The sequence below is a fragment of the Littorina saxatilis genome, linkage group LG6 (assembly GCF_037325665.1).
Source record: "Littorina saxatilis isolate snail1 linkage group LG6, US_GU_Lsax_2.0, whole genome shotgun sequence".
In the NCBI taxonomy this organism is placed as follows: domain Eukaryota; kingdom Metazoa; phylum Mollusca; class Gastropoda; order Littorinimorpha; family Littorinidae; genus Littorina; species Littorina saxatilis.
Window position 1 is genome coordinate 27872994 of NC_090250.1, and position 19762 is coordinate 27892755.

A 19762-nucleotide genomic window follows, 5' to 3' on the forward strand; every position below is an offset into this window, starting at 1 on the left:
TCTATTTGCTCAGTTAGCCATCCGCTATAAATACACAGGTCAGGACTCACCTAGTGCGTCCCGGGACCCCCACTTTTAATTTTTAGTGGGTCCATGAACCCCCACTGCAGAATTTTAGAGGGTCCCAAGGGTCCAAAAGCCGAAAAATCCCAGTGTACTTATAAAACATTGTGGTCACGTATAGTGTACTACTGCGAAATGTCGATTGCAGTCTGAAAATGGTATACCGTACGCACGATAAAGGAAATTTAGTGCGTCCTAGGACCCGCTTTTTTAAAATCTAGTGCGTCCACGGACCCCCTCCATATATTTCTAGTACGTGTTTTCGGCTTCTAGTGCGTATAGGACGCAGGGACGCGTGCTATGGGGAGCCCTGCAGATGAGCTCTTTGATTTAGATTTTACAATATTTCAGTTTAGCGGTGCTGTTATAAGCCGCTTGTTTAAGAAGAAACAAAACTAAAAATAAACTGGTGCAACAATGCACGCCTTCTTGACTTTGTACGCCCCCGTTTCTGACATTCTCTTTGCTCGGTTAGGGATGCACTTTAAAATGTATTAGCAGATGAGCTCTTTTATTTAGGTTTACAGTATGTCAGTTTGGCGGTGCCTACATGAAAGGATTGTTGGAAAAAAATCAAACTTTTGCAACAATGCACGCCTTCTTGACTTTGTACGCCCCCATTTCTGACATTCTGTTTGCTCGGTTAGCCATCCGCTTAAAAACGAGGGTTAGATAAGTGGAGCTGGAAGGTCCGGAGCGCCGATTTCCAGGCCGATGAGTCTGTATAGGCTTCGCTGAGCTGATGCCTTAATTAATCTGATGCCTCGCCCCCGCAAACTGCCGTTCGTTATCGCCTTTTGGGAAGTGTTGCAAGTCACACGTTAAATTACGTTCCAGACGTGCCTGACGCGGCGGTGTATTTTAGTCTCGGCTTTCCTATCCGGTGGCCTAGAATGGGAGAGTTGAGGAAAGATGGAGGGATGGGGTGGAAGGGAGGAGGGTCTGATGCTGACGTATGAGAAATACATTGGAGCACACTTAACTATAGACACCAAAGATAAGATTTATTAAATATTTTACGGAAAATCTTACACAACTTCTTACACGCATAAATAGTTTGAATCTTATAAAATCCGACTTTTGAGGCTAACAAGGGATGTTTCTCTCTTGAAAACGTAACTCTATATAGATTATTACATATTCGTTCAAAGGGAAATCCCATCTGACTATTCGATACCCTTCGCATAATATAGCTAGAGTGCGGTGTTAGTTTTTTAGTGTGTATGTGTGTGTGTGTGGGTGTGTGTGTGTGTGTGTGTGTGTGTGTGTGTATGTGTGTGTGTGTGTGAGTGTGTGTGTGTGTGTGTGTGTCTGTGTGTGTGTGTGTGTGTGTGTGTGTGTGTGTGTGTGTGTGTGTGTGTGTGTGTGTGTGTGTGTGTGTGTGTGTGTGTGTGTGTGTGTAAAAATCGATTCCCAAGAACTACTGCACAGATCATCCTCACACTTCACATGCAAATTCTTGTCGATGTCTCGGTTGATGGGTTTCGCTCAGCGAGAGCTCTATCTCACAGAAGACTTTCCGTTGAGTTTAAATGTTCAGATCGACAGAGTGACTGAATGTTTTGACATAGCTTTACCCGACTTGGTTTTTTTTTCTTACTTTTACCTAAATCTCGACAAGTCACGAATTCTTTTCAACTCTTGCAAAATGAAGCACAAGGTCGTACCGACATGAATCAGAAATCGTTGCTAGCTTGAAACGCCCCCTTGAAATTTGGTTATTTGAGCAGCAGATTTTCTTACTGTGCCTTTATGTAACTTTAAGTCCGTGATCTGAACAAACAAAATGTTATTGGAGAGGGTCCTATATAATTTCTGCATTTTTTGGTTTGATTAACGCTTTAGGTTTGAATATTTTGACTTATTGAAATGCCGATAAAATAAAATGAAAACTGGATTTCAAGGCAAGCCTCAAACTGAGTTATCTCCACACCTGGATGTGCGAGGATGTATATTAATGTTAGTTAAAGTACAATGGTAGTTGGCTTGATTTGTTATTTCTATTTAAGCCACTTTAGCAACTAGGCATCGGGTCGGAATAGACATTGATGTAAGATAAAGTATAAAGATAGTTCGCTCGATTTGTTATTTCTATGTAAGCCACTTTAGCAACGAGGTATCGAGTCGAAATAGACATTGATGTAAGATAAAGTACAAAGATAGTTCGCTCGATTTTGATTTGTTATTTCTATGTAAGCCACTTTAGCAACTTGGTGTCTGGTCGGAATAGACATTGATGTAAGATAAAGTATGGTGAGTAGGTGATAGGTGAGTACAAATCGACTGTTTAGGTAAGAATTACTTGTTCTACTCACTCACCAACAACACTTGTTAAATTTTAGCTGTTTCGATTATTTAACAATTTGTTTTAATGTACCTTAGCTTCTGTGCATTTGTTTTAATAGGTGTTTGCGGTCTGCAGCAAATCTTGTTAGACTGTTCTCAAGTACAATCAACTTGTTCAGAGCATACTATAGAGAAATAAATGTCTTGCCTTAAAATATGAATTGTACAAAAACAATTGCTGAAGAGTCGATAAACTGTCAAATCTAAAAGCAAAAAAACATTAAAGCAAACAAACAATCAAACACACAAACAAACGCACAAACAAACACACAAATAAATAAACAAACAAACAAACAAACACACAAACACACACACACACACACAATGACCCGCTTTATTTTTACCAACCAAAGACAAACAAAGTTTACCATTTTTCACATTTGACCTTGCATATTCAGATGTATGAATAGTCGAGTACCATGTGAGAGCGCCCACGCATATTACAAACACCATCACACACACAAACACACACACAAACACACACACACGCACACACGCACACACACACACACACACACACACACACGCACGCACGCACACACACACACACACACACACACACACACACACCCACACACACACACACACACACACATACATAACCAACGTTTAAAGAGTTCAAAAACATCTAGGCTACTTTACAACGATAACGTTTCCGCGAGAGAATGGAATAAAACAAAAATGAATAGAAAAAAAGAACAAAATAGAAGAAAGTATGACCAGCCAAGGACATTAAAGTCGCCTTTTTACCAGCAGAGACTAGATCATTACGGGGTTTTTTTTTCTTTGCTGTAAAAGAAGCAAGCACAAAAAAATGACAACGAAAGTAAACTCATCATCGAACAGCAATTAAGTGCAGAACTTTTAATGACAGACGTTAAATGCTTGTGAGAGAAGTTATGGTTCAGCGGAGATTGTCATCTTTAACGCGACGCATAAAATGTGATAGGTTATAAGCCGCGTTTCAAAGGAAAACTAAACCATCTAATTTTGTGTACTGGGGACAGCGATTTGGGCAAACCCTGCTAATGTATACACAATGGTATTGGATTCACGGAAGTAATTTAAAAACGCCCACGATCAGCTTATTTATAACTTGTTGATCCTAAACGCCCACGAGCGACGGTTACCTTGCCTGTTGTTAACGCCAGGAAGCAAAATGTTAGTCGGTCAAGACAGGATTCATTTTAAGATTTAAAATAGAAGACGAAAGAGAAATGATGCGATTTATTATTAGTATGTCTTTAATGTGAAAACTGACCGTCTATGATAGATAATTAAGTGTTCAGAGCGTGCGGTATGTGATTGCTGCGTCTATATAAGCGAGTAGGTGCATCGTAACTCTCTGCGTCCGGATGTATGAGTGAGTGTGTGTGTGTGTGTGTGTGTGTGTGTGTGCGCGCGCTCGTGTGTGTGCGTGTGTGTGTGTGTGTGTGTCTGTCTGTATGTCTGTCTGTCTCTCTCTCTCTCTCTCTCTCTCTCTCTCTCTCTCTCTCTCTCTCTCTCTCTCTCTCTCTCTCTCTCTCTCCAGGTGTATACATATATCTCCGTGTCGTTCTAATGTTCGGAACCGCACCGCCTAAATCTTCCGTGCATTTCACAGGTACGCATGGACCACACCAGTGTCGGACATTCTGGGCGAAGACTTCGCCTTCATAGACGATCAGCTGACCCGTCACGTGACCATCAAAGATTTGCTGACTCATCGGACAGGGCTGCAGGCGACAAACATTCCTCTCTTCGCCAACCTGCCCAATGGAATGACCCCTGACCAGTTTGCGCAGTGAGTCCAATCTAGACGCTGTTCAAATTGGAACGGTCAAGCCGGTGTAAAAAGAAAAATTGTCCGCTGGGAAAAAAGAGTCCTACGGACTTTCGTTTCAAGGAATGATAGTCCACAGCCGGACACATTTTCCTAGACTTTCAGCGGACACATTTTCCTAGGACAGAAAGTCCTAGCCTATATTTAGGGGTCGGCCTTTGGGTCCTGGGGAACGTCTTTTCCTTTTACATTTTCCTAGGATACAGAGTCTTTGAAACAGGTAGACACTTCATCCTTTCTCGCCGGTTGTTTATAATGTAATGTGAACTTTAGCGTTGTAAATTCATAGCTCACAATCCAGTGGCTTTAATGACTTATTTTTGATACAAGTCCCGTTAATCAAGGAAAATAGTATTTGTCGTGAAAATAATGGACAGATTGAGCTCCAAAGTTAAGCATGATTAAGTAATGTGGTCATTTGATCGACGAAAATGACAAGAAAATGCATACGTAATACCGACGGAGTTGTCTCCCATTCTTCGAAAAAATGGCTGTGCCGATGTTTTCCTTCTAAAAGCCATGTAAATGAAAGGCATCTGTACAGTTCATTCCGTACATTCAAAGGTCTCTCAAATTACTTGCAATGCTTACAAGAGCAGATTCTGCCAAATTGAAGGCTTAAATTTCAGTGGAATGTGTGTGTGTGTGTGTGTGTGTGTGTGTGTGTGTGTGTGTGTGTGTGTGTGTGTGTGTGTGTGTGTGATTTTACGAAGAATTAGTCACATAAGCTGCGTAGTTTTGAGTCCTCCAGACCTGAATCTATCCCCCCACGCAGGCGTCTGAAGTACCTGCCTGTGGCCGCGCCCTTCCGGGACAAGTTCGAGTACAACAATTGGATGTACGGGCTGGCGGGGCGTATCATCGAAGTGATGGGCGGGGCGTCGTGGGAGGAGCTTCTTAGGACACGCCTCTTTGAGCCTCTCGGGATGACTGACAGCCGAGTCCTGGGGCGCACGGTCACCGTGCAAGCTAGCAACTTTGCCAAGCCATACGTTCAGGTCGGAGACGACGTTGTTCCTTCCGATCCGTCTATATACAGGTAAAGAGTTCGAACAAATATCTGACTGTTCTGTTACAGTCACGTAATACGACAATCTTTTGAATAAGCCCAATAGTTAGCACATTTATAAGTTAAAGACGTTGCGTTTGGTGTGTATTCGCGATTTCACAGATCTGTTAACCACATAGTGCGTCAATGATAAAGTTGAACTAGCAAAGCAACGTTCCCAGTATAAGTCTTGCCGTACTGATGCTGTTCTTGAACATTGTGGTAGCACACAGAGCAAGAACTCAGAGCAAATATATTTAAAAGCAGGAAAAGGAAATACAATTTTAATTTCTCAAGTCCTACATTGGGCAATTTGGACCACATGATGGCGTAAGTTGGACCAATGATTGGAAACCCAGTAACAAACAAATCAAAACATTCATTTTTTTAAACATTCCATAAAGTCAGCAATGTCTTTTCATTTCAATTCTATCTGACACCCCCAACCTCTTTCCACAGCACATGAAATCTCTATCATCACAAACATTATTGTTCCATTCTGATTCTTTTTCTTGTCAGCATAAGTCCTCAGGAACCGGCAGGCGCCATTGCTTCCTCGGCAGACGACATGGCAAAATGGCTGTTGCTGTTCAACAACAAAGGAAAGACACTAGAGGGCGACACTGTTTTAAACGACACGCGCATGCGCGAGATGTTGACGCCTTCCATGGGTCTGTCGATGAGCATGTCATCCAGGGTGAATGTTTGGAAACCAATTTTCCCCGTCACCTTCAACACTTACGGTTATGGCTACGGCTGGATGGTTGGGACTTACAGAGGTACGTGAATGGTTAAACTTGGGTTATAGGCTTCTCGGTCATTGTCGTGTAAAGATCATGTCATTGTGAACGTGTGTGTGTGTGTGTGTGTGTGTGTGTGTGTGTGTGTGTGTGTGTGTGTGTGTGTGTGTGTGTGTGTGATTGCCTAGGCCTGCGTGCCTACCTGCCTGCCTACCTGCCTGCCTGCTTGCCTGCCTGCCTGCCTGCTTGCCTGCTTGCCTGCCTGCCTGCCTGCCTGCCTGCCTGCCTGTCTGCCTGTCTGTCCGTCTGTCTGTCTGTACGAGTTTGTATATTTAATCACGTCAGTCGGTCTACTGTCTTTTTCTCTGTGTACACCGTTTCTATCTGTCATCGTCTTTGGCTGTTAGCCTCCGTGCTATGTAGGACAAATACATAAATGTACTCCACGCTTTTACCCACACCTAACCTGTACACACACCTGGTTGCAGGGTACCCAGTGACGTGGCACTCGGGGGGCATCTACGCCTACACCACGTACCTCCTCCTCCTCCCCACCCTCGACCTGGGCGTCTACGTCAGCAGCAGCGGGCCGGGAGGAGGCAACTCTTCGCTCATCGCCAGGCAGATCCTCTTCCACGTGGCGGACCTGGCCCTGGGCCTCCAGCCTTGGCTCAACCTCTCCAACGCCTGCGAGTTCCCGCAGCTCTGGGCCGCCAACAACGACTCTTCGGCCTCAGATCCTGAGGATGCCGTCACCATCCTAGGCGAGCAGTTCGACCAGGCGGAGGACTTCTCCGGCACCTACGGGCACCTGCTATTCGGGGACGTTAAGGTGGAGGTGACGGTGAACGGGAGTACCGGCGGTAGAGGCCTTGCCGCCCGCTTCAACCGCTTGCAGGGCAGGCTGCTAAGGACCGACCACGAGCGAGTCGCCATGTTGGAAGTCCAAGGGGGTCTGGCCTTTCTGTCCCAGCTGCCCAACGCCACGCACTACATGAACTTGACCTTTTCCTCCCCCTCCCATGACGGGAGGTACCAGGTCCTACTGCTCAGTGCTCCGGACATGGGGGAAATGGACACGCTGCTGTTTGAGCGAGGGGTCAAGTATACGGACAATGGCGCGAGCGGTGCGCGTGGTGTACTAGCACACGGTGCAGGGCTACTGGTGGTGTCTTCCGCGGCTTGTTTTAGTCACGTGTTTTTCGCTCTGCTTTTTGTTAGACATTGTTTTGAGCGAAGTTAGGAGGAGGTGGCGTGAGTGTTGCTGTTGTTGCTTTTTTGCATTGAGTCAAAGTTTTGATGAAATATGTTTAATTTGACTGGGAATCGAGAGGAGGATAGTGGTGTATTTACGCGCGCGCATGTGTGTGAGTGTGTGTGTGTGTGTGTGTGTGTGTGTGTGTGTGTGTGTGTGTGTGTGTGTGTGTGTGTGTGTGTGTGTGTGTGTGTGTGTGTTTGTGTGCTTGGAGCGATTCCAAGAAAACTATACCGGGCAACTTAACCTTTGAATTCTTCTAGAAATCCCCAGATTTTTTTTTTCATTTTTTTTTTCTTCTGTTAATGTCTTTGGTGACGTCATATTTAGGCGGCAGTTTGGCGACCACACTTTAAATGAAAGTGATTGAGGATTTGGTCAGACAACCATTGACTTCGTCTGATCAATGGGATTGCATTTCAACATGAAAGAAAAACAAATATTTATCAATTTGTTTATTAGATTTTTTAAATTATGATTCAAATTGAAATGTTAATAACAGAATAAAAAAATGATTACATTGTATTCTTTATAACTTCCTGAAGCCAAAATAATATAGTTATAGCATGGATCGCAGAGCGACTGACCCGTCTCTATTGTAGGGTTTCGGCGAGTCAATCCTTTACTCATGTTGAACATGACATTTCTCAGGTTTTAGTGTTGGTCTTTTAGTTTCAGGACGACAGATTGCCTAAATATTTCGATGTGGCTTCACGCGACTTGTTTTTTGTTCTCGTCTTGTCTTTCTCCTCCTTGTCTTGTTGTAAAGTGTATTAAAGTAACCAGAGAAATCATCAATGCACTTATGAACGCACACATGCTAGCATCACGCACGCATGAGCGCAGAAACACACACACACACACACACACACACGCACACACACACACACACACACGCACACACACACACACACACACACACACACACACACACACACACACACACAGACACTTCAAATCTTCAATCATAGACAAGTCAAAACATTAATCTTCAATAAACAGACATCTAGCTGAGTGCAGACTCGGCCCTAGTTGTTGTATTTCTGTGAAAAGGTGACGAGTGACGAGCACAAGTGTTCCTTGGAATATTTGTATGTGTGTGTGTGTGTGTGTGTGTGTGTGTGTGTGTGTGTGTGTGTGTGTGTGTGTGTGTATGTGTGTGTGTGTGTGTGTGTGTGTGTGTGTGTTCGTTTCAGTGCGTGTGCGTGCGTGCTTGTGTTGTGTGTGTGCATTTGTGGGTGTGTGCGTGAATGTGTAAATGCGGTAGCGCTAGCGTGTTTGTGTATGTGGGCTTATGTTTGTGTGCACTTTGTGCTTGTGTGTGTGTGTGCATGCATCTTGTGTGCGTGCGTGCTTGCATGTGTGTGTGTGTTTGTTTGCTGTATCTGTCTTCATACGTTTTGCTGTGGGGATGGAAAGAGCGTTTGACGGAAGGAAGGTGCATAACCTTGTTTGGGTTTTGTGCACGACGTCGACGAAATTGTTTCCCTTGCATACACATCTCCAGTTTAACAATAAATATGCAGTGGCTAAACTGAGCTTTGCATTGTACTGGTACGAGATTTTGTTGATCAACTTTTAGCTAAAACCACTACGGAGAAGGTGTTTCTTGTGTGAGTTTCAATTCACGTGCGGATGAAACAATCATTATGGTCATTTAAAGAACAAGTCCTCCCAACATGACAAAACACACACACACACACACACACACACACACACACACTCTCTCTCTCTCTCTCTCTCTCTCTCACATATACACACATACTCACACAAACACACACACACACGCACACTCACACACACTCAAACACACACACACACGCGCGCGCGCGCGCACACACACACACACACACACACACACACACACTCTCTCTCTCTCTCTCTCTCTCTCTCACACACACACACACATACTCAGAAAAACACATACACACACACCCACACACACACATACACACACAAACACACACACGCACACACGTACCCATTCACGCACGAATACAAGAGGGGTTCGTTATGCAAATGAGTTCAAAAGGTTCGTTGTGGCCGGAAAGTAACAAGTAAGAAATAGGAGGCTGTCTGCCGGGAAATCAATGGCAGTTCGTTAAAAGCGGGATTTCGTTATACCCAGGTTCGTTATAGCTGGACTCCACTGTACACTTACTCACGGAAACACTACTACACATTCGCTCACACGTCTCTGCATCTAAGTGCACGCATATACGAACGCACACGCAAGGGGCAAAAAAGCAGGACAAAGATAAAACAGAGACGAGGTGTTTTTTTATTTTGTTACAGCCTGCAAAGACTTCCCGTACACGGTGATAACAACTTGAATACTCACAGGAATACCGATTTTCTTTTTAGGTATTTCGACTTAGGTGAATACTTCACAAACCCAAATTGAAACTCGAGCTCTTTGGGGTTCCGAAGACCATTGTGATGTTGAGAGTAACCAATCAAAACTAGCGTCATTTGTTAGCAATTATTCGGGTAGTACGTCTGTACATGGCTAATGGTTAAGTGGCTCGTGCCCCCTGTTTCGCAGGGTCACACATATTTCGACCAAACGAATCAAGGAAAAACTAAAGTGGTTTTTTTTCGTACCTAGCCTAATTTTTGTCTTAAGCCATTCTGACAGACATAGGTGTCTTCCGTGTATTTAGTCGAGAACGGTAGGATTTTGCGTCTATTTTGAATAGTTGCGCGACAAAAACAATAGCTGCTCACTTTCGGCAATGACCAAGTACAGTGGATTGCTTTCAAACTGTCAGATGTTATGACTCCATACAAGAGGTACTTCAAGTAGCATTCGCGACAACAAAAAACAGAGATGTGCAAAGATAATAATTAAAACAAGTCGCGTAAGGCGAAAATACAATATTTAGTCAAGTAGCTGTCGAACTCACAGAACACGTGGAATTGACAAGAAGAGCGGGGTATTCGTTGCGCTGAGAAGGATAGCACGCTTTTCTGTACCTCTCTTTGTTTTAACTTTCTGAGCGTGTTTTTAATCCAAACATATCATATCTATATATTTTTGGAATCAGGAACCGACAAGGAATAAGATGAAAGTGTTTTTAAATTGATTTCGAAAAAAAAAATTTGATAATAATTTTTATATATTTAATTTTCAGAGCTTGTTTTTAATCCGAATATAACATATTTATATGTTTTTGGAATCAGCAAATGATGGAGAATAAGATAAACGTAAATTTGGATCGTTTTATAAATTTTTATTTTTTTTTACAATTTTCCGATTTTTAATGACCAAAGTCATTAATTAATTTTTAAGCCACCAAGCTGAAATGCAATACCGAACCCCGGGCTTCGTTGAAGAGTACTTGACCAAAATTTCAACCAATTTGGTTGAAAAATGAGGGCGTGACAGTGCCGCCTCAACTTTCACGAAAAGCCGGATATGACGTCATCAAAGACATTTATCAAAAAAATGAAAAAAACGTTCGGGGATTTCATACCCAGGAACTCTCATGTCAAATTTCATAAAGATCGGTCCAGTAGTTTAGTCTGAATCGCTCTACACACACACACACACACACGCACGCACACACATACGCACATACACCACGACCCTCGTTTCGATTCCCCCTCGATGTTAAAATATTTAGTCAAAACTTGACTAAATATAAAAAGAAGATGCTGTAACCCTATGAGTGTAATGGATTCAATTCCTACCCCAAGACACATTAGCCTCTCTCACTCCGGCCCAAGCCGTATGATCAGGGATCTCTGGACAGAAGGAAGCCAGAAAAGGAACAATACGAGCTTCCCTCAAGTGTATGATCACCAGCATTACGTCGCACGAACACTTGTTCCCCTTTGGTCAGCCTAGTGGTGGCAAGACAGGACGACTTGTCGTAAGTTCTCGTCCCCTTCAATACATTATAGCACAAGATGGTGCCAGCTTCGTCCAGTGCCCAGAAGATGGACGGAACATCGTTGTGTTTCAACAGCTGGGCGTACACGACGTACACACCGGACACGGGGGCAGTGAAGACGCCAGTGGTGGGGTTGTACAGGTTGTAGCCTATCTCTAGCGAACACACCATACACACTTACACGTTCTTCATGTGGGAGGTGGATCAAAAAGATAACGCGTGGCTGGGGGTTTTGTTTTGTGTTTTGTTAAAGGTACATGTCTTTCCTAGTAAACGATTTGGGTCACCATCTCAAGCGTCAGATAAGGCCTGCTTGGACCCCGCTCCAAAATGAACAGCCTTGATGCTTTTGGTGCGGAGTGAGATTTGTTTTATTAAAGACACATACTACAATGTATATTGATTAAAACAAAAGAGAACAAGAGGCGAAGCCTTCAAGGCTCCCGTAAGAAATCAACAAACAGTAACATAACACAAACTCACTCACTCCGTAACACACACAGAATAGTCAGGTTATAAATACAAGCCACTTTACCTATGCAGCATGGTGACCCTACAATATGCGAAACATGTCGACTGCAGCAGCCTGGTTCTTAAAATAATTCTGACGGTCAACACAGCCAGAAATGCCAACAAAGACAAGAAAGCTGTTGCAAGGTAAGCTTACCAAACGTTACATAGCGAATCATATGATAGTGCGTAAACAGCAAACAGTAGATCTACAATCAAAGAGAGGATCGAGTCTGGAATGAAACGCGATACAGATCTAGCATTCAAAAACTGTCTTTCACGTTCAAGGAAGTTGTTGCAAAGTACTTAAGACTTACTAAATTGTACAGACAAAACCATGACAGTGCATGTTTTGAATCTGAGGAAAAAATCGTGATCATTTTGACTTTGAGAACAGATTCATTCTGTTTCCTTATATCTGCATGTTCAAGTAAATGGTGGACAGTTTTTTTCGGGCAGAGTAAACTTAACTTGAGACTCTACTGCAAGTCTTGAAATTCACATAAATCGAACCACGAGCAAAGACATCCAAACATTACAGGCACTTTAGATCAACTCATTTCACTAGAGGTGACTGCCTAGCACTGTGTTTGACATCCGTGTCTGCTGAAATAAAAAGAAATTAAAACAAAACGGATTAACAGTAGGTGACACGTTATGAGAGTGGGAGACACTAGATCTGTCTCTGAACTTACCGGGATACGGCTGCAAGATCGACACTGACTGCCGCGCTTTCGACAGCTCTTCCTCGCGTGGACATTGGAAACACGCTGTGCAGATCAAATTGTAGGAAATCTCCCTTTGGTGTCTTCTTTATTTACTTTTCTGGAGCTTAGAAACCGAACAACATGAAATCGTCTTCCCCGGCGAATCGGCGAGGTGAGAACTGGACCACAATCCTTCGCGCGACCCCTGACCTGATCTTGACACCTGACTTGCCGTCTGCATGCCAAACACGACACAAACCAGTCAACTGCTTGTACCCCTTCAAAACCCCCCACCACCCGTTTTCTTTGGATACACGCTTTAACTACACACATGCCGACACAATGTTGATCATTGCTTCAATAATTTGAAGATGGTGCTTGAAAATTAACCACGTGAAATGAGTATTTCGGTGTTTAGCCAAAAATGTTAAAGTTTCTACCACAGACATACACACATACATACATACATACGCACGCACGCACAGACAGACAGAGTTTACCATCGCATAGGCTACACTTACGTGAGCCAAAAATCAAGACGTCACTTAACAAGTTTGAAATAACGTTAATACTGTGAATATAATGGCGTCATGTAAACATGATGTCACTTCTTTTACATATATGTCTCCCGAGGAATGACACAGAATTTCAAGAAGGAAATTTGCTTTGGTGACTTCAGCATTAAGGTTAGGGTATAAGCACTGGGAAGTTAATCGTAAGGTCACTGCCAGGATTTGCATGTATTAGTATCGTATATCATTAATCTCGTAAATGTCACTAGTGTAATTCAACCAAACTCTGCAACTGAAGCAGCCTGGATGTTAATTTTTGGAATGTGACCAAGTGGCGGGATGGTCTTATTCCATGTAAAAGCCTGGTCAGATTAAAGATAGTGCGCAGAACTGTTTTCATCGGAAGAACTGTGTCTTCAAGCTGATACCCTTGTGAGCAAAGTGTTTTAATGCGTGTTTTAACTGACACTGCTAACGTGAGTGCGCGCATGTAGACCGCTATGTACAGTTACTTCTGCTATCTGTGTACTCCTCGTGCCTATAACTATCGATCATCGTAACAGTAGAGCGTATTTGCACTGTCACATTCACTGACACACACACACACACACACACACACACACACACACACACACACACACACACATGAGGCTTGGCTCGTAAACGCATATAATTTTTAGCATCATGCGTGCTACAGGAGTGGATGTCCAGAAGAAGCGAGCGAGAAGAAGAAGAAGCATCAAATGTAATGCATCTGTTCCGAATAATTATACGGAATTTTAAATGACATTATATTCACGTTTTTACAATGCAACACTAATCGCACACACACACATAGGCGTATTCTCGGTTCAATGCCTATGTGAAAGATATATAGAAGTGAAAAAGCCATTGTGACTTTGTTGTCTTGCGAACTTAACCCTAAAACGTCCAAAAACTCTTCGCTTGGCCGTACCTGCTATGGTAAACTCGTAAATGCTCTTTAACCATTCTAATTAATTAAGTTAAAGTAAATAAGATAACGACTGCAGAGGACAAGCTCCCCTGCGTTGGAGTCACGACTTCCGTTATGCACACAGTCATGTGCTTTTCAGTGCTAGCAATCATCCATAACGCCAGCAGACCAAACCAGTGCGAGCTTCGGTACTCAGATCAGTACTCTACCAAGTGCCTGCAAACTTCCCGGCTCTCGGGGTGAATCGAAAGTAGGACAGAGAGAAAAGTTGGACTAAAGACGGCGCGAGTGGATGTAACACTCGGCGAAGATTAACTATACTGTTTAAAGGGTCAATAACTGAACGTCCAAACATTAATTCAGAGTGGATCCTACAAGGAGGTGACACAGTTTTAAAAAATATAAACCAAACTGTTGCGTATCCAGCGATTTGAGGCTGTTTTTTGGGGGGCCAAGAATATTTCAAAGAACCATTATTGTTTCTTGATTATTTGAAAACAACTCATTGCTAGTAATCAAAAAGAACTGTTGATTAAGGATCGCTGGACAGAAGAAAGCCAGAAAAGGAACAATACCAGTTTCCCTCAAATGTATGATCCCCATTATCACGTCGTGCGAACACTTGTTCCCCTTTGTGCAGCCTCGTTGTGGCTAGACAGGATGATGTGTCGTAAGTGCTAGACTTTTCCAGGCGATTATAGCACAAGACGGTGTCAGACTTGTCCAGTACCCAATAAATGGACGGGACATTGCCGTGTTTCATCAGCTGGGCGTACACAACGTACACACCGGACACGGGGGCAGTGAAGACGCCTGTGGTGGGATTGTACCCTCCTCCAACGTTGGTGACCACAGCGTCAAATATGATGGGAGAATTCTCTCTTACGGTGACCGGACTTTTACTCGTGTGGGCTGTAAAGAACACTGGAAAAAAATTTAATTGTGATTGAATAAGGGAGAAAATTATTATTTTATTGTCGCATGTGTTGACACCTGCAGATACAACAATATTCGTTCACGTATTATTAATCATTGTCTATTCGTGGAATGTAAAGCCTCATGGCAAACGTAAGAATGACAGTTGCTTATATGCAGGGGCGGATCTGGGGGGGGGGGGTGCAATGGGTGCAATTGCACCCCCCCCCCCCCAGCGGGACAAAAAAAACAAAAACAAAAAAAAGAAGAAAAAAAAAAGAAGAAAAATGTATCACCTGAAAATAGCACTTTACACGCTCAGATTGCACCACATTGCACAATTTTGCTTCCTTTTTAAAAAAAATTCCGGGGGGGCATGCCCCCGGACCCCCCTAGCATGCTCGGCGCTTCGCGCCTTCGCTGATAAGATACAAAAAAACAAAAAAAAGAACTTTGCACCCCCCCCCCTTTCAAAACCCAGATCCGCCCCTGATATGTGTTTGTTCTGTGCTGTGCCATAGACGAATGCCTCAGTTTCTGTACAGCTATACAAACATACACCTATTTTGCTGATATAATTGCCTCATTAATTAAACACGCACGCCTCATTTTCAGCGTCTTCCGCTTTGACAGAAAAATACAGTGTGGCTGCTTCCAATACAGACCACCGTTCCTACCCATATGTTTGGTTGTTTCAAAAACCAAATGAATAATGTTAGACTGTAGTAGAACAAGACAAGTGCTTGCTTTTACTTCTATACCAAACTGTAGTGTCAAGACGAGTGTTGATGTTGTTCAGTCCGACAGACGAGCTGCTGTTGACGTCACTAAGTTTGCTGTTGACGTCACTCAGTTTTTTGTTGAGGTCAGTGATTGTGCTGGACTGTTGCTGGACCTTGGCTTCAACGCCGGTCAGCCTTGTCTCAGAACCGGTCAGCTTGGTCTCAGCACTTTTCAGTTTGATCTCATCACTGGTCAGTTTGGCTTCAAGTCTCTGAATGGCGGCGGCTTGCTGTTGGACCAGCGTCATCAAGGTTTGCGGGCTGACGTCATCGGAGCGTTTATGAAACGCTGTTGTTGTGTGAATACTGGTCGTGAACATAAACAACAGACAGAAACACTGTTTTCCACTGACCGCCATCGTTTTCTCTCCGTTCGGCCGCAGTCGAAGGGCAGTGACTAGTGTGAATGAGTCGCTTGTAGCACAAAGCGGTTGTTGCCTTTCTATAGCAAACGTATTATACACACTTACACGTTCTTCAGTTGCAAGGTGGATCAAACAGATAACGCGTGGCCAGGGGTTTTGTTTTGTGTTTTGTTAAAGGTACATGCCTTTCCTTGTGAACGATCTGGGTCACCATCTCAGACCTGAGATAAGGCCATCCCTCTGCTTGGACTCCTCTCCAGAATGAATAGCCGTCATGCTTTTGGTGCGGAGTGAGATTTTTGATTTATTTAAGTCATACTATATCGATTAAAACAAAGAAGCAAAAACGTCTCTTTTTGACCCTCGCTTTAGAAGAAAGTCAAAATAAGTTCGAAAAGACGTCAATACTGAGAAGATAATGGCGTCGAGTAAACATCACTTCTTCTGCATGTCTCCCGAGAAAATGACAGACTTTCAAGAACGAATATTGCTTCGGTGCCCTCAGCATATTAGAATATAACTCGTAATGTCACTGCCAGGCTGTGAATGTATCGGTATCGTATATTATTAATCTCCTGAATGTCACTGGTGTTAATCTACAAAAATAATTCATCCAAACAATTCTAACACTGCAACAGAAGCAGCCAGGATGTTAATTGTTGGTATGTGTCCAAGTGGCGGGATGGTCTTATTCCATGTAAAAGCCTGGTCAGATTAAAGAGTGCGCAGAACTGTTTTCATCGGAAGAACTGTGTCTTCAAGCTGATACCCTAGTGAGCAAAGTGTTTTAATGCGTGTTTTAACAAACACTGCTGACATGATTTAGCTCGAACAAAAATTCATTGGAAAATGTATGTAGACCGCTATTTACAGTTGCTTCTGCTATCTGTGTATACTACTCGTGCCTAACCATTGATAATAGTAACAGTCGAGCGTATTTGCACTGCCACTCTTACTGACATAAGATCTCACACACACACACACACACACACACACACACACACACACACACACACACACACACACACACACACACACACACAAACGCACACACCCACACGCAAGGCTTTGCTCGTCAATGCATATAATTTAAAACATCAAATGTAATGCATCTGTTGCGAATATGGGGACTTTTAGATGACATTAAATTCACGTTCTTATAATGCAACACTAATCACACACACATATAGGAGTATAATCGTTGTAATACCTTTTTGAAAGCTATTTAAGTAGTGAAATAACCATTGTGAATTGGTTTTCTTGCAAATTTAACCCTACAAAATCCAAGGAATCTTCGCTGTGCTGTTACTGCATTGGTAAAGTCGTAAATGCTCCTTAACCATTCTAATTATTTAAGTCAAACTAAATAGAATAACGGTTGCTCTGAACAAGCTCTCCTGCTTTGGAGTCTTGACTTCCGTTAATGGACACTTTTGTTTTTTCCAGTGCTGGCAATCATCCGTTACGCCAGCACATCAAACCAGTGCGAGTTATGGTACTCAGATCAGTTCTCTTCTAAGTGCGTGCAATCATCCGTAACGCCAGCACATCAAACCAGTGCGAGTTATGGTACTCAGATCAGTTCTCTTCTAAGTGCGTGCAATCATCCGTAACGCCAGCACATCAAACCAGTGCGAGTTATGGTACTCAGATCAGTACTCAACCAAGTTCGTGCAATCATCCGTAACGCCAGCACATCAAACCGGTGCGAGTTATGGTACTCAGATCAGTACTCTACCAAGTGCGTGCAGAATTCCAAGCTCGCGGGGAGAATTAAAAGTAGGACAGAAAGGAAAGTAAAGACGGCGCGTGCAGAAATAACAATCGGTAAAGATTAACCAAACTGTTTAAAGTGTCAATAACTGAACGTTAAACACACATTTAGAGTTAATCCTACTATGTGGTAACATAATTAAAAGTCCCAAACCAAACTGTAGATTATCTGGCGATTTGAGACTACTTTTTGCCAAGAATATTCTTTTCAATGTAAAAGAATCCTTATTTTTTTCTTAATTGTTTGAAAACATCATCGACTAATCTTCAACAATAAGAACTGTTTATCAAGGATCACTGGACAGAAGAAAGCCAGAAAAGGAACAATACCAGTTTCCCTCAAGTGTATTATCTCCTTTATCACGTCGAACGAACACTTGTTCCCCTTTGTGCAGCCCCGTCGTGGCTAGACAGGACGATGTGTCGTAAGTGCTCGTCTTCTCCAAGCGGTTCATGCACAATACGGTGCCAGACTTGTCCAGAACCCACCAGATGTATGGAACATCGATGTGTTTCATCAGCTGGGCGTACACGACGTACACACCGGACACGGGGGCAGTGAAGACGCCTGTAGTGGGGTTGTACCCACCTCCAACGTTGGTGACCACAGCGTCAAATCTGATGGGAGACCTCTCTCCTATGGTGACTGGATATTTACTCATATGGGCTGTAAAGAACACTGAAAAAAAAATTGATTGTGAAGGAAATGGGAGGTTAATTGATTATAATGACACCTGCTGACACAACAACAGTCTTTCACGTATTATTAATCATTGTCTATTCGTGGAATGTAAAGCCTCATGTCAAAAGTAAGAATAACAGTTACTTATGTATTTTGTTCTGTGCTGTTGATATAATGGCATCATTAATTAAACACGCACGCCGCATTTGCAACGTTTTCCGCTTAGACAGAAACATATAATATAGCTGCTTCAAATACAGACCACCGTTCCTACCCACATAATTATTTTGTTGTTTTGAAACCAAATGAATAATGTTAGACTGTAGTAGAACAAGACAACTGCTTGCCTTTACTTCTATACCAACCTGTAGTGTCAAGACGAGTGTTGATGTTGTTCAGTCCGACAGACGAGCTGCTGTTGACGTCACTAAGTTTGCTGTTGACGTCACTAAGTTTTGTGTTGAGGTCAGTGATTGTGCTGGACTGTTGCTGGTTCGTGGCTTCAACGCCGGTCAGCCTGGTCTCAGCACTGGTCAGTTTGGCTTCCAGTCTCTGTATGGCGGCGGCCTGCTGTTGGACCAGCGTCATCACGGCTTGCGGGCTGACGTCATCGGAGCGTTTGTGTAGCGCTGTTGTAGTGTTGATAATGGCGTTAAACACGAGTAACAGACAGAAACAGTGTTTTCCACTGATCGCCATCGTTTTCTCTCTGTTCTTCAATCGAAGGGCAGTGAACAGTGTAACTGGGTCGCGGATACAAAGTGGCTGTTGAATATGTACAGCGAACGCTCCATACACACTGATAAGTTCTTTAGTTGCGTGGTGCATCAAAAAGATACCGCGGGGCAAGGGTTTTGTTTTTTGTTTTGTTAAAGGTACATGCTTTTCCCCGTGAATGATTTGGGTCACCATCTCAGGCCTGAAATAAGGCCTGCTTGGACCCTTCTCCAAAATGAATAGCCTTGATGCTGTTGGTGCAGAGTGAGATTTTTGTTATGAAAGCCATACTGCAATGTATATCGATCGATTAACAAAAGAGCAAAATCAAGACGTCACAAATAACGTTAACACTGTGGATGTAATTGCGTCATGTTAACTTCTTGTCACTTCTTCTACATGTATGTCTCCCGAGAAAATGAAATTTGCTTTAGTAACTTCAGCATATCAGCACTATGAAGTTCATTGTAAGGTCACTGGTAGGCTTATGCATGTATCGGTATCGTATATTATTAATCTCTTAAATGTCACTGGTGTCATTCCGCGAAATTAATTCAACCAAACAATTCTAACTCTGCAACAGAAGTAGCCAGGATGTTAATTGTTGGAATGTGACCAAGTGGCGGGATGGTCTTATTCCATGTAAAAGCCTGGGCAGGCTACAGATAGTGAGC

The 19762-nt window shown here is 43.1% G+C and overlaps 2 protein-coding genes across 4 annotated transcripts in view; one reads left to right on the top strand and one right to left on the bottom strand.

Moving 5' to 3' along the window:
- The window catches only part of LOC138968896 (uncharacterized), a 39502-nt gene extending 30636 nt beyond the window's left edge, over positions 1-8866 (top strand). For all 3 annotated transcript variants that reach the window (XM_070341570.1, XM_070341571.1, XM_070341569.1), the window contains exons 3-6: positions 4013-4192; positions 5007-5270; positions 5799-6058; positions 6508-8866. In XM_070341570.1, the coding sequence (XP_070197671.1) occupies positions 4013-4192; positions 5007-5270; positions 5799-6058; positions 6508-7262 (1459 nt within the window). In that variant the 3' untranslated portion in view covers positions 7263-8866. The remainder of the gene's footprint in view (positions 1-4012; positions 4193-5006; positions 5271-5798; positions 6059-6507) is intronic.
- An 8126-nt stretch (positions 8867-16992) lies between these two features.
- On the bottom strand, positions 16993-19157 carry LOC138968154 (collagen alpha-1(X) chain-like). Its single transcript, XM_070340715.1, has 2 exons — positions 18737-19157; positions 16993-18368 (listed from the first exon to the last, which is right to left on the bottom strand). Exons 1-2 carry the CDS (start codon positions 19068-19070, stop codon positions 17977-17979), a joined length of 726 nt encoding a protein of 241 aa, XP_070196816.1. The 5' UTR covers positions 19071-19157; the 3' UTR covers positions 16993-17976.
- Between the last annotated feature and the right edge of the window lie 605 nt (positions 19158-19762).

Coding starts and splice junctions, on each gene's coding strand:
- LOC138968154 (XM_070340715.1), bottom strand. CDS start 19,070: ATGGCGATCAGTGGAAAACACTGTTTCTGTCTGTTACTCGTGTTTAAC. Junction 18,369..18,736: donor CACTCGTCTTGACACTACAG/GTTGGTATAGAA, acceptor TTTTTTTTTCAG/TGTTCTTTACAGCCCATATG.